Source organism: Pangasianodon hypophthalmus, chromosome 23 (assembly GCF_027358585.1).
Source record: "Pangasianodon hypophthalmus isolate fPanHyp1 chromosome 23, fPanHyp1.pri, whole genome shotgun sequence".
Taxonomy (NCBI): Eukaryota; Metazoa; Chordata; class Actinopteri; order Siluriformes; family Pangasiidae; genus Pangasianodon; species Pangasianodon hypophthalmus.
The window spans coordinates 10,985,210-10,997,514 of NC_069732.1; the positions used below are offsets into that span (position 1 = coordinate 10,985,210).

General features: G+C 37.4%; 1 protein-coding gene across 1 annotated transcript in view; it reads right to left on the reverse strand.

Annotated features, from left to right (window-relative positions):
• Nucleotides 1-12,305, reverse strand: part of csmd2 (CUB and Sushi multiple domains 2) — a 309,743-nt gene that overhangs the window by 210,425 nt on the left and 87,013 nt on the right. Inside the window, exon 4 of the mRNA XM_053228691.1 lies at nucleotides 1,149-1,343. Within this exon, the coding sequence (XP_053084666.1) occupies nucleotides 1,149-1,343 (195 nt within the window). The remainder of the gene's footprint in view (nucleotides 1-1,148; nucleotides 1,344-12,305) is intronic.

A 12,305-nucleotide genomic window follows, 5' to 3' on the forward strand; every position in this document is an offset into this window, starting at 1 on the left:
ATTCTAAGGCTAACAGTAAACACATAAAAATTATTAAACAAAGAAAGCATTCTAATCATTGTTATGGTGAATCTTTGTGTAAGGAGATGCTTATTTAAAATGTGTGGAAGGAGTCTCCAGTGCTGGCACTATATAACAGTCAGTAAGTTTTAAATGAGAGAGAACATCCACTGAAAGGTGCTCAGTGGAGTTGAGGTCAGGGCTCCATGGAAGTCACTCGAGTTCTTCCACACTAACGCTGGCTAACCATGTCTTCATGGACCTCACTCTGTGCATAGAGGCATTGTCATGCTGGAACAGGTTTGGGCCTCTTAGTTCCAGTGAAAGGAACTCTTAATTCTACAGCATTACGACAAAGATGTCCTATACAATTGTATGTTTCCAATTTTGTGGAAACCGTGTGTAGAAGGCTTACATATGGGTGTGATGGTCAGGTGTCCACATACTTTTTGTCATAAAGTGTACATAAGGTGGAACAATCACTAGCCTTGTACGCTTGGGATAATCGGCTTTTTAAATCTGGAATTGCCTGGAGGAGTGTAGGTTTAATAAACTGCTAAATTCTTCCAGGCAAAAAGAAGAGAAATGAAAACCCTGCTCCCTATTGCTATTATAAAACAAATTCTTTATCAGATATAAATGTTCAAAAAAATGTGCTCCAGATGATTCATGCATTTATTGCTGATGATGTAACTGTAGATTGTGCTCCTCATGCCTGCACTTGAAGAAATGACCAACAAATATTTAAAAAATGAAAGAAAAAAAAAATCACTGACAAAACTGAGCAAAACACAGTATCACAGTATCTCATTAAAAGTACAGCTTCTTTAAAAAGGTGGAAACATTACAATATAAAATATATAATATGTGGCCTCCAGACACTGATGTGCTACTCATTTAGATGGATTCAGCCAATAATAAAGTGTCCTAAACTGGCCTAAAGGATCTGTTCTGTGTGACAGTGCTGACAAAGCATCCGCCCACGCCACTCCACCCTGGCAAGTGTCAACACAGCGGGTGCCTCTGCTCCCTCTCAACCAGGACAAATGGCTGCACGCAGCCCCTTCGCTGATAAACATCAGGGTGCCTGTCTGATAAAGACATGTCGTAAACTCCTCTCATGTCTCTCTCATGCAGCTCGCACTCACCTCGGCAGTAGGGCAGGGGGAAGTCCCAAGCAGCCGTGCCTGAGGATGTGGCCAGGCACGAAAGCACGGCGTGGCCTTCCAGAACAAAACCCTGGCTGCAGCTGTAGCGGATCTTATCCCCGATGTTAAAAGTGGAGCCCTGCTGGAGGCCATTCTGCAGCTGCCCGGGGTTGCCACACGTGTAGCTAGGAAGAGCTGTCAGAGAAAGACAGAAGTTAGATTAATACACAACCTTCAGCTGTGTATCCACCTTCTAAAAACAATCAGTGCTTCATTTGTGAAGGACACTAACAGAAACTAATTAACAACTCTAGAGGCAAAGCAGGTGGCCAATTTACACCAGATACACAGAGTGTAAATCAAAGACACAAATGCCATAATGTTACCATTGCACCTCTTTCATCCGTTCCTAGTGTATATCAATGTTCTGCAGTTATTAAGGATGTAATGTGGGAAACACCTTCTTGCAGGGAACACAAAAAGTCCATGCTTGGCCAAATTAACACAACCCCCTCACTCACCATGGAGCTCATTAATCCTAACATTCCTCTTTCTTTTTTTTTCCTCTTCTAAAAGTGGCACATTTGATTCAAACATGCAGCTACATAACTACAGAAGGTGTAATCTGTCTTCTTTTAAGAAAGAAGACATCATGAGGAAGCGATATCTTAAATTTTCATGAAATCGGAAAAACTTCCGACTTGTTTTTATTTATTTACCCACGGTAATCATGCTAATCAACAAGTTGTCTTCACACAGGAATATTTCAAGCTCCTCTAACACACAGCTAGGAAGAATCTCAAATGGCTTCCTTGTCGCTATGCATGCTATGGCTCAGTGGTTAAAGGCTCTGTGTTACTGATCAGAAGGGTTAAAGCCCCAGCACTACCAAGCTGCTACTGTTGGGCCCTTGAACAAGGCCCTTAACCCTCTTTGCTCCAGGGGCACTGTATCATGGCTGACCCTGTGCTCTAACTCCAACGTCTTAACAACCTGGGATATGTGAAGAAAAGAATTTCACTGTACTATAATAATGTATATGTGTAATAAAGGTTTCTTCTTAGCATGTTTCAGAAGCATATTTAATGCTCAATAGAATGATGGAGAACGAGGACATAGTCAAATACACCAAAGAAAATTTACTCTAGTAACTGTATACTGATTCCAAATTAAAACAATACAAAATTTTATGCACTTAGCTTAATGCTTTTTAACCATATTTCTGTTAAAGTCCTGGAAGTAGCAGTGTGAAATAATATTTTCTTTGTACATATAAAACAGCATGGTAATTTTATTCCGTCAAATTCCCTCCTTCGCTTAGTTGCATTAACACCTACATGCGTGTGTTTTTTGTGCATCCATTTCCATGAATATTGTTTGTATTTCTAATAACTGGTAACAACAAGATGTTAGAGAGAGCACCTGAGATTGGTTGAGAATAATGTAAGAGAAGGCAAAGGGTACAAAGGTCAGTTAGTTAAGATGATTCATATAAAAGTGTAACAGACTTTTATGTACCTGGTATGGTTGGATTTTTATGCCACTGTTCATGATCTTTTGAATGCCATTAAAAGGCTTATAATGGAGAACATTTACTTTGAGGTTGTTTGAAAAGGGAAAAAGGAAAACAGGAATTGGGTGGTGTGAATAAAATGTATGGCTATGCTGTGTTACTTTATGCGCTGTTCCTTATTTCATTAATTTTAAGTCCCTTTTGGCTCCCCAAGATGCTTGGTTACAAAAGAATACAATAAAATACAACCAGGCAGGTTCAAACATTTTGCATTGCAACAGTGCTCTTCATTTGTTCGTGATAATTGGTACAGCTTTTCCCTGGGAATAAAGATAAATACTATGTGTGAACCGATGTTAAACTGGAGAATTTAATACAATCTGTACGGCATGAACAAATGCATATGCTTTATTAAGCCAGTGTAACTCCTGATCTAAACCAGTGCTTCTCAAAGTGGGGTCCAGGAGGCACAGCCAGGAGGTCCATGATCCCTCTTGATCCCATCAGTGGTTATTATATTTATTATTGAGTTCTTATAGTTATTAGCCTGTTTAATTGGCTATTTGAATCAAATGGGTTTAATCCCAAACTCAATAACTCAAAAACAAATAGCGCTATTAATAATGTCAACTTGGACCTAATAAGATGTGTCAGGAGAAAGTTCAGAAATAAAAGCTCTATGGATTAATAGATTATCCAATAATATTGGATCATTAAATTATGAGCTGAATATTTCAGTATATTCATAAAACTGTTCTCCTGGGGTCAGGGGTATTTATTAAAATGTTAAATTGGTCTCTAGAACCCCTGATCTAAAACTGAACTACCTGAACACTGACAGACCATTGGCAGTTTTGCTAGGTGAGAGGTAGTACAAATACACAAGTACAAAAAAAAAAGTACTACACTATATTTTCACTTGTCACCCTCATCTTTTACACATCATCTTTCACCTGGGGAAGTTAATATAGTGTACTTTAAAATTCATTTAAGGTAAACCATGGTCCTAAGGTCTAAAGGTACACTGCATTCACTTTTTCCCCCAATTTTTTCTCCAGGAAAAAACATACAAAAGGCACATCCCTAAGGGCACCACTCCAGTGAGAAACAGTGGTATAGAATAGATCTTTTCTTTTTTTTCAGAGAATGTGTAAAAAATATGACGCAAATAAATTAAGTTCATATTAATCTCTGAGAGAGCTAGCTTTCAATAGAGAGAGATCTTTATACATCATTCTATGACCTTTTTTCTCCTTTCTTTGATTCTTCTACTCTTTTAAAACTTTTTATACCATTTTTACCTTTTAAGATTTCCATCTTGTCAGTTAAAACATAAAAATGATATACTCAGCCCAGAGATAAGCATCAGCGTATTTTCACCACATTGCCTTAGGCATGCATTCCTCTGATTAAGATCCAAACCTATTTCTTACTTCACAGTATCTATTGCTGTTACATAAAAGTCACTATAAAATGCTCTTTACACCCTTACTTTGCACTCTGACCGAGTAGAGCATGCTGCCTCAAAGAGATGTGTGATTAATTTGGTACGATATAACCCCTGTTTGGACCATAGGTGCCATAATGATGTGTAAGTGTGGGAGTATTAGCATAGTCATGAGGAGCATGGAGGTGGTGGCATGTAGCTCCCCGTGCTCCCGTAAAGCATACTATTTCCAGTCTCCCCATAGAGCGGACCTGTCAGAGAAGATCAACCTTAGTGAGAGGTGCAAAGAGCAAGCTGCGGATTTATAAAGTACTGGGGGAAAATGTCAAGCTAACTTGCCCACAGAGGAAGGGGGGGCAATTACTCAGTTTACCAGTTACTGGGGTGATTAGTTCTAGGCAATGAATTAATCAGTTAGGGACATGATGTATGAGCAGAATGTTGGAATTTGGCAGAAAATTGAAAACTGATGACATTGCCGACAACTACTCATTCAGTGCTAATCAGTGACAACTAAGCTGAAACTGTGTGTGGTGAAAATGGCAAACTAAAGCAGTGAATAGGCAGATAATTGGCTCAAAATCCAATTTCCAAACTGTTCTCTCACATAACAGATGGAGATTAATTAACAGCACCAGAAATCAACAACACAGAGGCAAAACAGGTGTTCAGGTGGTGCACTGACATTAAAAGCACAAAGAACATCGCAGACAATAGCACTGATATTAGTGTATCCTCCAAGCCTGTACATTTTACATTTTACAAACCTATAGCTGAGCAGTTAGGAAAAAATGGCCTTGTGCAAAAATCCAACTCTGGATGTGAACTCACTATGTTCTCTACAGAAAAAAAAAATGCTTAAGGCTTTCTCTTTGATTTCTCAGAAGATTTAACAGTGATTCTCACCTGTGTTTCATTTAGGTATCAACTTTGTCACAAATGTTTCTTCTAAATTTGCTTATTGAGAAACAGAAGGTCACAAAAAAGAGACATGAGATTATTCTGAGATTAAAGGAGTCAAAATGGGCCACACTTGGCACCAGCTGTATTTAAACCTGAGATCTCCTAATCACAAGGCGAATGCTTTACTGCATATTAAAATCAAGTTAAAATAATATTTGAGTAAAACAGAATTGATATCTCTTTTTCCAAATACAACTTTAAATGCTTGATAAAAATGTAATCTTAAAAATTAATATGGAGGAAAGTGCTATCTACCCTCTTCCACATACTGTACATGAGCTCACAGACATGCACGACTGGCTGGTGTCCCTGTGGCTGACCGGGGAGACAGAGTATGCCATCCCTCCAACCAGGAGAGCACGGCCAATTTCCCTCCTTAGATTCCTGGCCACGGACGGCTGTTACATCATCTGGATTTAAACCCGTGATCTCCCAACGACAGCGCGAACACAATTTCTGCTGTACCACTCAGGAACCAAAAGGTAAATAATATAATTTAAACAACAAATAAATAGCCTTATTTATTTGAGTATTTAGCCTACTCAAATATTCTTTTTACTAGAGGAGATGTAAGTGAGAATACTGAGGACTTTTATCTCAGGAGAAAAAGCAGAGAGACAGGAGACTTTAGCAGATGTCCATTTTATTTCTATTTGATCTTACTGCTCTATAGGAGAAACTACATAAATAATAAGAAGATATCTTTTTTTTTCTGGTCTGGTCACCCTCATAGGAAAGTTATCATTTTTCACATTCCCAAATTTCTGCCCAAACAGAAGTAGCTTGTTTAGGGGACTGTTTCAAAGTAGGGAGGTACTGATTCCATTGTTTACTTTTATCAAAGAAGAGCCTAGCTTGATCTTCTTGAATTCCATGATGGGAATGACTAAGGCACAAGAGCTGCATTTACACCATGGCCAAGCCTATTTACACCAAATACACAAAGTACATCCAAGACAATAGCACAGTGCTACTCTCTCGTTTCGGTCCAGCACATCTGAGACTTGTGGAGACAGATTAAACCCTCTGTGTGAGCTAGATAAATGGGAGTGCATGTGCTGGGAAAGAACAAAAATTCCTTGACTCAACCCACATTGATGCATCCACCCCATACTCTGCTCTGAGTGTTAAAAGTGACATTGTGAAAGCGATCTCAACACACAAGCACATTAGGTCAATAAGCAGTTTCTACTCTGTTAAGCATCAATTCGATCAATGCATCACACTTGCACAACTACAGGGCAATTCCAGGAAAGACTCATTACCTACTGTATCTACACAGCTGAGAGGACATGCAGTGCTTTGGGCTTAGGATAAAGAATGAAAAACAAGTGTAAGAAACCAAAAGTACTTTGTGTTAAAGTGTTATATTGATTTAAAACTCTGGCTATAAAACTCTGCTCTGTCCCTTAGCGGGAGTGCACTGATAACTATAAATGAAAAGGGAGGGAGAACAATAATTCAATTAAACAAATATTCAGAAATGAAGAATTAAAATTTTCTTTAAAAACTTAATAATCACTTGCATGCCAAATTGAAGTGTATTTCCTGGATTGAGTTCTGTTTATAAAGTCACAAAGCAAAATGTGACGTGACACAGCCAATATACTGTAATCACTCAATCCAAAAACAGGTAATAAAGAGCTGTAATAAAGAAAGCTTGGGATTAAAGAGGAAATGGAAGTTCCATAATGGTGAGCAATTTAATTAAGAAAGTTCTTTTAAAATATGATGTTGAAGGCACCGATATGGCTGATACGTCTTTTGATTCCCAATCAAATTTTATTTGATTCCCAATCGCACCCTAAAAACCAACTGCAGAATGTCAGAAAGTGTAGGATTATAAAATGTGTTCTATTTTCTTTGTGGATAACACAATGTTTGGTTGACTTTTTTCTTACAAAATGCAATTCCAGTTTTGTCAGATCTGTGAAAGAAAAGCAGTCCAATGTTCTCATATTATTACTTGGACTTGTTCGCACAATTCTCCCTCATATTCATATGTGTAAGTGGGAGAAGCAAACTTTTCATGTTGCCTTGTACACAGAACAGAAACTGTGAGTTGTATGCTGGTTAATATCACACAAGCTTTGCATGCACAGCTTTTGTCCTAATTGTTCCCTGAAATTGGCCTCTATGAGCTTATCTGGCCCTGAATGTGTGACTGTTTTCTTTGTCAAAACATTTAAGGCTTTCCTCAGAAATGATCAATAATGATTACAAAAAGGTTATAACCCAAAGAAGGAGGCATGTTCTACGCAAAGCACGGAGAAACTCAGCTTTGTTCAGCCACCTGTGTAAATGGTATCACTAGAGAATGCAAAAAAAAAAAAGACATTTTCTTTTCCACTCTGAAGGGATACGGAGCTTAGATTCAACTTTGCTTTCTATTCCGGCTATTACTCAATTTCCTTCCTATGAGCTTCCCGGCTATTACTCAATATCCTCAATATACTTCAATCGTTGCATTATTGCATCTGTTTCTTACAAATTTTTCTTTTTTTTTTTTTTCTTGCTCCACATCACAAATCAAAGCATAACTCACCCTAAACAAGCAATGCTGCTGCATCATATATAGCTATACATCTATATCTATATCTATATATCTCAGATATCTATTTTGATTCCTCTTGTTTGTTTGTAGTCTTAATATTTGAATTTTATAAATTTATTACTGTTAGTCATCAAATCAATTTTTACAAATTCCCTTATGCATTTATATAAAAAAATGTAGCAACAATGTTTGAATCTGCCCAGATAACCTTGTCAGAAAAAAGTATTATATTAAATGTATTATTAAATTATGTAGTGTATTAACAGTTAAATGTATTAACAGTTTTTTAAATTAAATTAATTATGTACAATTATATAAATTATACATAATTATAGAGAATAGTAGGCACACCTTTTCAAATAAAGACGCTAAACTTAATGCTTCTGCTAAAATTCATGTTACATTACATTACTGTATAATTTAGGAATAAAACAGTATTCTTCCTGCTAAGCATTTATCTGTAGAAGGTCTCACAGGGATGGACTCTTTCTCATAAACGATAAAACAGCTTATCTTCCGGCAAAGCTCCTGCCAGCTAAAAAAAAAAAAATGCAGGCAATGGAATAACTGTATTTCTGTATTTTAAGACAGTGAATAAAATGATGATGTTCAAATAATATAGGTCTATTATAGGCTATCTGAAAATAGTATATGCAGGTTTCACATATTTTACAATGCAGTTTCTTCAAAGAAGAATGTCTGAAACGTTTCCCTACATGTGAAAAATTGTCCTGTGAAAATAAATGAATCATGTAAAAAAAACCCACACAATTAAAAATAACACCACGTGCCCTTCATGTGAGAAATTAACATGAAAATAAATTAATTGTGTGAGAAAATCATGTGGAAAAATGAAACAGACATTCCATGTGAAGAGTCATATATGTGAAATATAATATGTAAAGTGACTAAAAAAACGTGTAAATTTTACATGTGATCATGTGATGATTCAACTGTGAAGCTTGTGTGACTTTTGTGTAATGGGTTTGACATGCAGTACAAGTTCAGCCATTTGTGTCTTGTGTTAAAAAGATAATACACAACCTCTTAAAATACAAGACAACACTATTCCTAATATTTTGATCTCCAGTGTGTTCTCTCTCGGGTAAGATTATTGAATTTGCCCCAACACTTAGCTGTCAGCAGAAAATCAGGTGTTAGTGTAGGCTGGGCGTCGGCAGAACACATGCGTAATTAAGGAGCCCATTGCACCTGAGACTTAGCGAAGGAGAACACTGTCAGTAACATTATCCGCCTTTAATTGGCTGAACAGCTGCCCAGAGACGCACTGCTTTGATTCTTCATCCATTCATTACAATTTTCTTTCTTTTTCTGCTTTCAAGCTGTGCTCTTATAAGCCACCCACTGTGTAGTTACGAAGTCAACTGATTACATGCATGGCTGGCTCATAATCACATTTATTTGTGATGATATCATGCGCACACAGGCAAACTCACGCATGGGAAGCAGTGTGTAGAACTAATAACGATTAGAGACAGGTGAAAACCGAAGTCAATTAGCAATACTGTACTTATAGCACTTCTTTTATGACTACACCATGCTGCTTACGCACTCTAAATTCCTCAGATATCCTTTAAACATGCATTCGCTCAAGTACTCCTTCAAGAAAAAACTAACTGAGAAAGCGTGTAAATGATCATATACTGAACGTCCTTCCACTGGTTGTTCCGGAGCTGTAGCATATACAGGGGCGGCTGGTATAAACGTGCTAGCAAGGCTAAGCCCCACATCTTTCAAAGATAAAAAGGCAATTCGGTCATGACAACTCTCGGAATGAATTTAACAACTTTTATGATGGAAATGAAGTGTAAGTAGGTTTGGTCTTGGCGGACTAGATCTGCTACGCTGCTGCTGCTGCTGCTGAGCAAGTACGAAGACTTGCTCTGTTAGAAATGCTCAGACGTAGAGACAAGAGAAACATGTAGATTCATACAGCGACAGTCATCTTAGGTGATCATTTGCGCTGATGTTTTTCAGCCCAGGTTGCTGACACATCTGTTACCATCAGTGACTCAGAAGGCACATGTGAAACAAACTTGTGTTTATAATGAACTTGAACGAGGTGGATTATTTTCTCTATCATCCTTTTTTCCCCCAAAATTGCCTTCGGAGAAGAAACTACAATTAGATATACTAAGCCCACATTGTCCAGTCACAAAACAAACGACAAAATAAAGGACAAATGACAGAACTGGAATTACAGACTTGAAACACTGCCCCTTTTTGAAATCATGCAAGCGGTTGCCTGTCTGCCTTTAAGTGTGTGTAATAGTTTGCTCCATTTCATTCTTATTACACTATCGATGAGAACTCATGATATAAAGCATCGCTCAACCCTAATAGTTTCATTGTTGAGCTACTGATGAATATTAGATTTTAGCTTCCCATCTAACTGATTATGCAGAAGCTGAGAAAGCAGACAGGCTCATAATACCCTGGGAAAATAGGAAGAAATAATGGAAAAACTCAGAGCCATATGAGAAGCCAACATTAGTGCATTCTGTTCATATATATCATCTACTATCAGTTTAACCTCTCGGAAGATCCCATGAAGGAGGGTGGGTTTCTCATACTCTCTTAACTGGAATGGATTCAAGACAACAGCTTTCACTAGTACTTAACTGTTAACAATCTTAATGCTATTTATCTTCTTATACATTCACTCAACAACAGGGTCACACAGTAGGTGGGTGCACACTGGGCATAAGGCTGGAACACACCAAAGATAAGCCAGTTGGTGGTAACAGGGTGGCACGGTGATGCAGCATGGAGTGTTGCTGCCTCACAGTCCTGAGCTTGGATGACTGTCTGTGTGGCATTTCTATTCATGTTCTCCCCATGTCCATGTAGATTTCCTCCCACTCTTTTTATATTTGTTACATATTACAGTTGCTTAATAATTATTCACAGGTCATTGTCAGTTATGAAGGTTTTGCAGCACAGCACATGGTATTATAGTGAATAGTGACACTTATGTTACAACATGATCATCACAAGTTTTAAGGAATTCTTTAAAGCACATTATTAAAGCTTTATGTGGTATTAACTTCTTTGGAGTTTATAAAAACACTTACTAGGAATCATTGCTAATGTACAACGAATTATAAGCACAGTTATAATGATTTATGACTATGTGCTTTATAGGACGTGTTACCAGCCAATCCAGCCATAGGTAATTTTTTTTTGGAAGTGGGAGGAAGCAGGATACCACCATGCATACGGGGAGACTTTGAAAAACTCGGCACAGACAGCATCTCAACTTCAAGATCGAACAGTAGACCCTGAAGCTGTGATGGTTGTGGTACTGTGGTGTCCGAACTTATTAAAAACATTTCCAGAACTGAATTAATCATATCATTTTAAACATACCATGGAACCCTGTTAATACAATGCTGGAATTCAATGGAAGTTGCTATTTTATATATTCCAGGTTTCTCTTTACAGAAATGCGTCCTTTCCCCCAGATTATGGAAGCATTTTCCGGACAAATTTCAAAAGCAATTACAAATTACGTTTGCGATTGCTTTTCCTATTTGTGGACGCATAAATTGTGACACAATTCAAATACAAATGCAAATCGCGTATTGCTGTTTGCATTTTCGTTTACACGAACGTACAATGTCTGCCAAATTTCAACAGAAACGCAATGTCCATTTGCAATTGCATTTCCCATGTCTTATGAGTTATGACCCTGTCATACTGAAATAGCAATAGCAATTACCCCGTCTGCTATTTCACTTCCTTTGCGTCACGTATGCAGCCTACCAAAACTCAAATGGAATCACAATTCCCTTTGCACTTGCATTTCCGATTCCTTGCACAGAAACCTGTCAATCAGTGTTGGGGGTGGGAGTGTAGTATGGGTGTGTTTGTATTTGGAAGTGACGTCAGTCACAGTTGACGTCCAAGAAAAGAAAGAAAACGTGCAGACGACTATGCCGATGCTTCGCTTCAATTCATCCTTAATTTCAGAAAACAAGATGAGTGACAGTCGCAAACGAAGTAGCATTTGGATGCATTTTAATAACATAGACAAAATAAAGGCAGAATGTAGAATTTGTAAGATAAAAATATCCTATCGAGCAGGGTCTACTAACAAACTTCACAAGCATATTAGAATTGTGCATCCAAATTTGAACATTGTAGTTTTTTTTTAATTTGTTGTACGGCACAACATGTTCCATTTTGAGTGTGATTTGTTTAGAATGGATTGTGTTTTGGCTGGTTCAATATAAATAAAACGTTCAATACACGTGTTATAGCGTGTGATGTTTTTATATTATTTATAATATAATTTTAATATAATATATAATTTTATACCAAACATAATGTAAAATTATGGTATTCTGGAAATTATAAGGTTTAGTATAATTACACTGAATACTTCAAGTGATATATGTGCACGCATCCCAATCATAAGTCAAAACATTGCTAAATTTGTCTGAATTATAAAAGCCAGAAATGGTACTAAATGAAGAGCCATCCGGGAGCCAAAAGAACCAGATCCCCTTTTTTTATTATTCAAGAAACACGAACATTATACACTTTCGCTTATTTGCAACTATTAAACATTATACAGTATACAGTATACTCCCACCCCCAACACTGATTGACAGGTTTCTGTGCAAGGAATCGGAAATGCAAATGCAAAGGGAATTG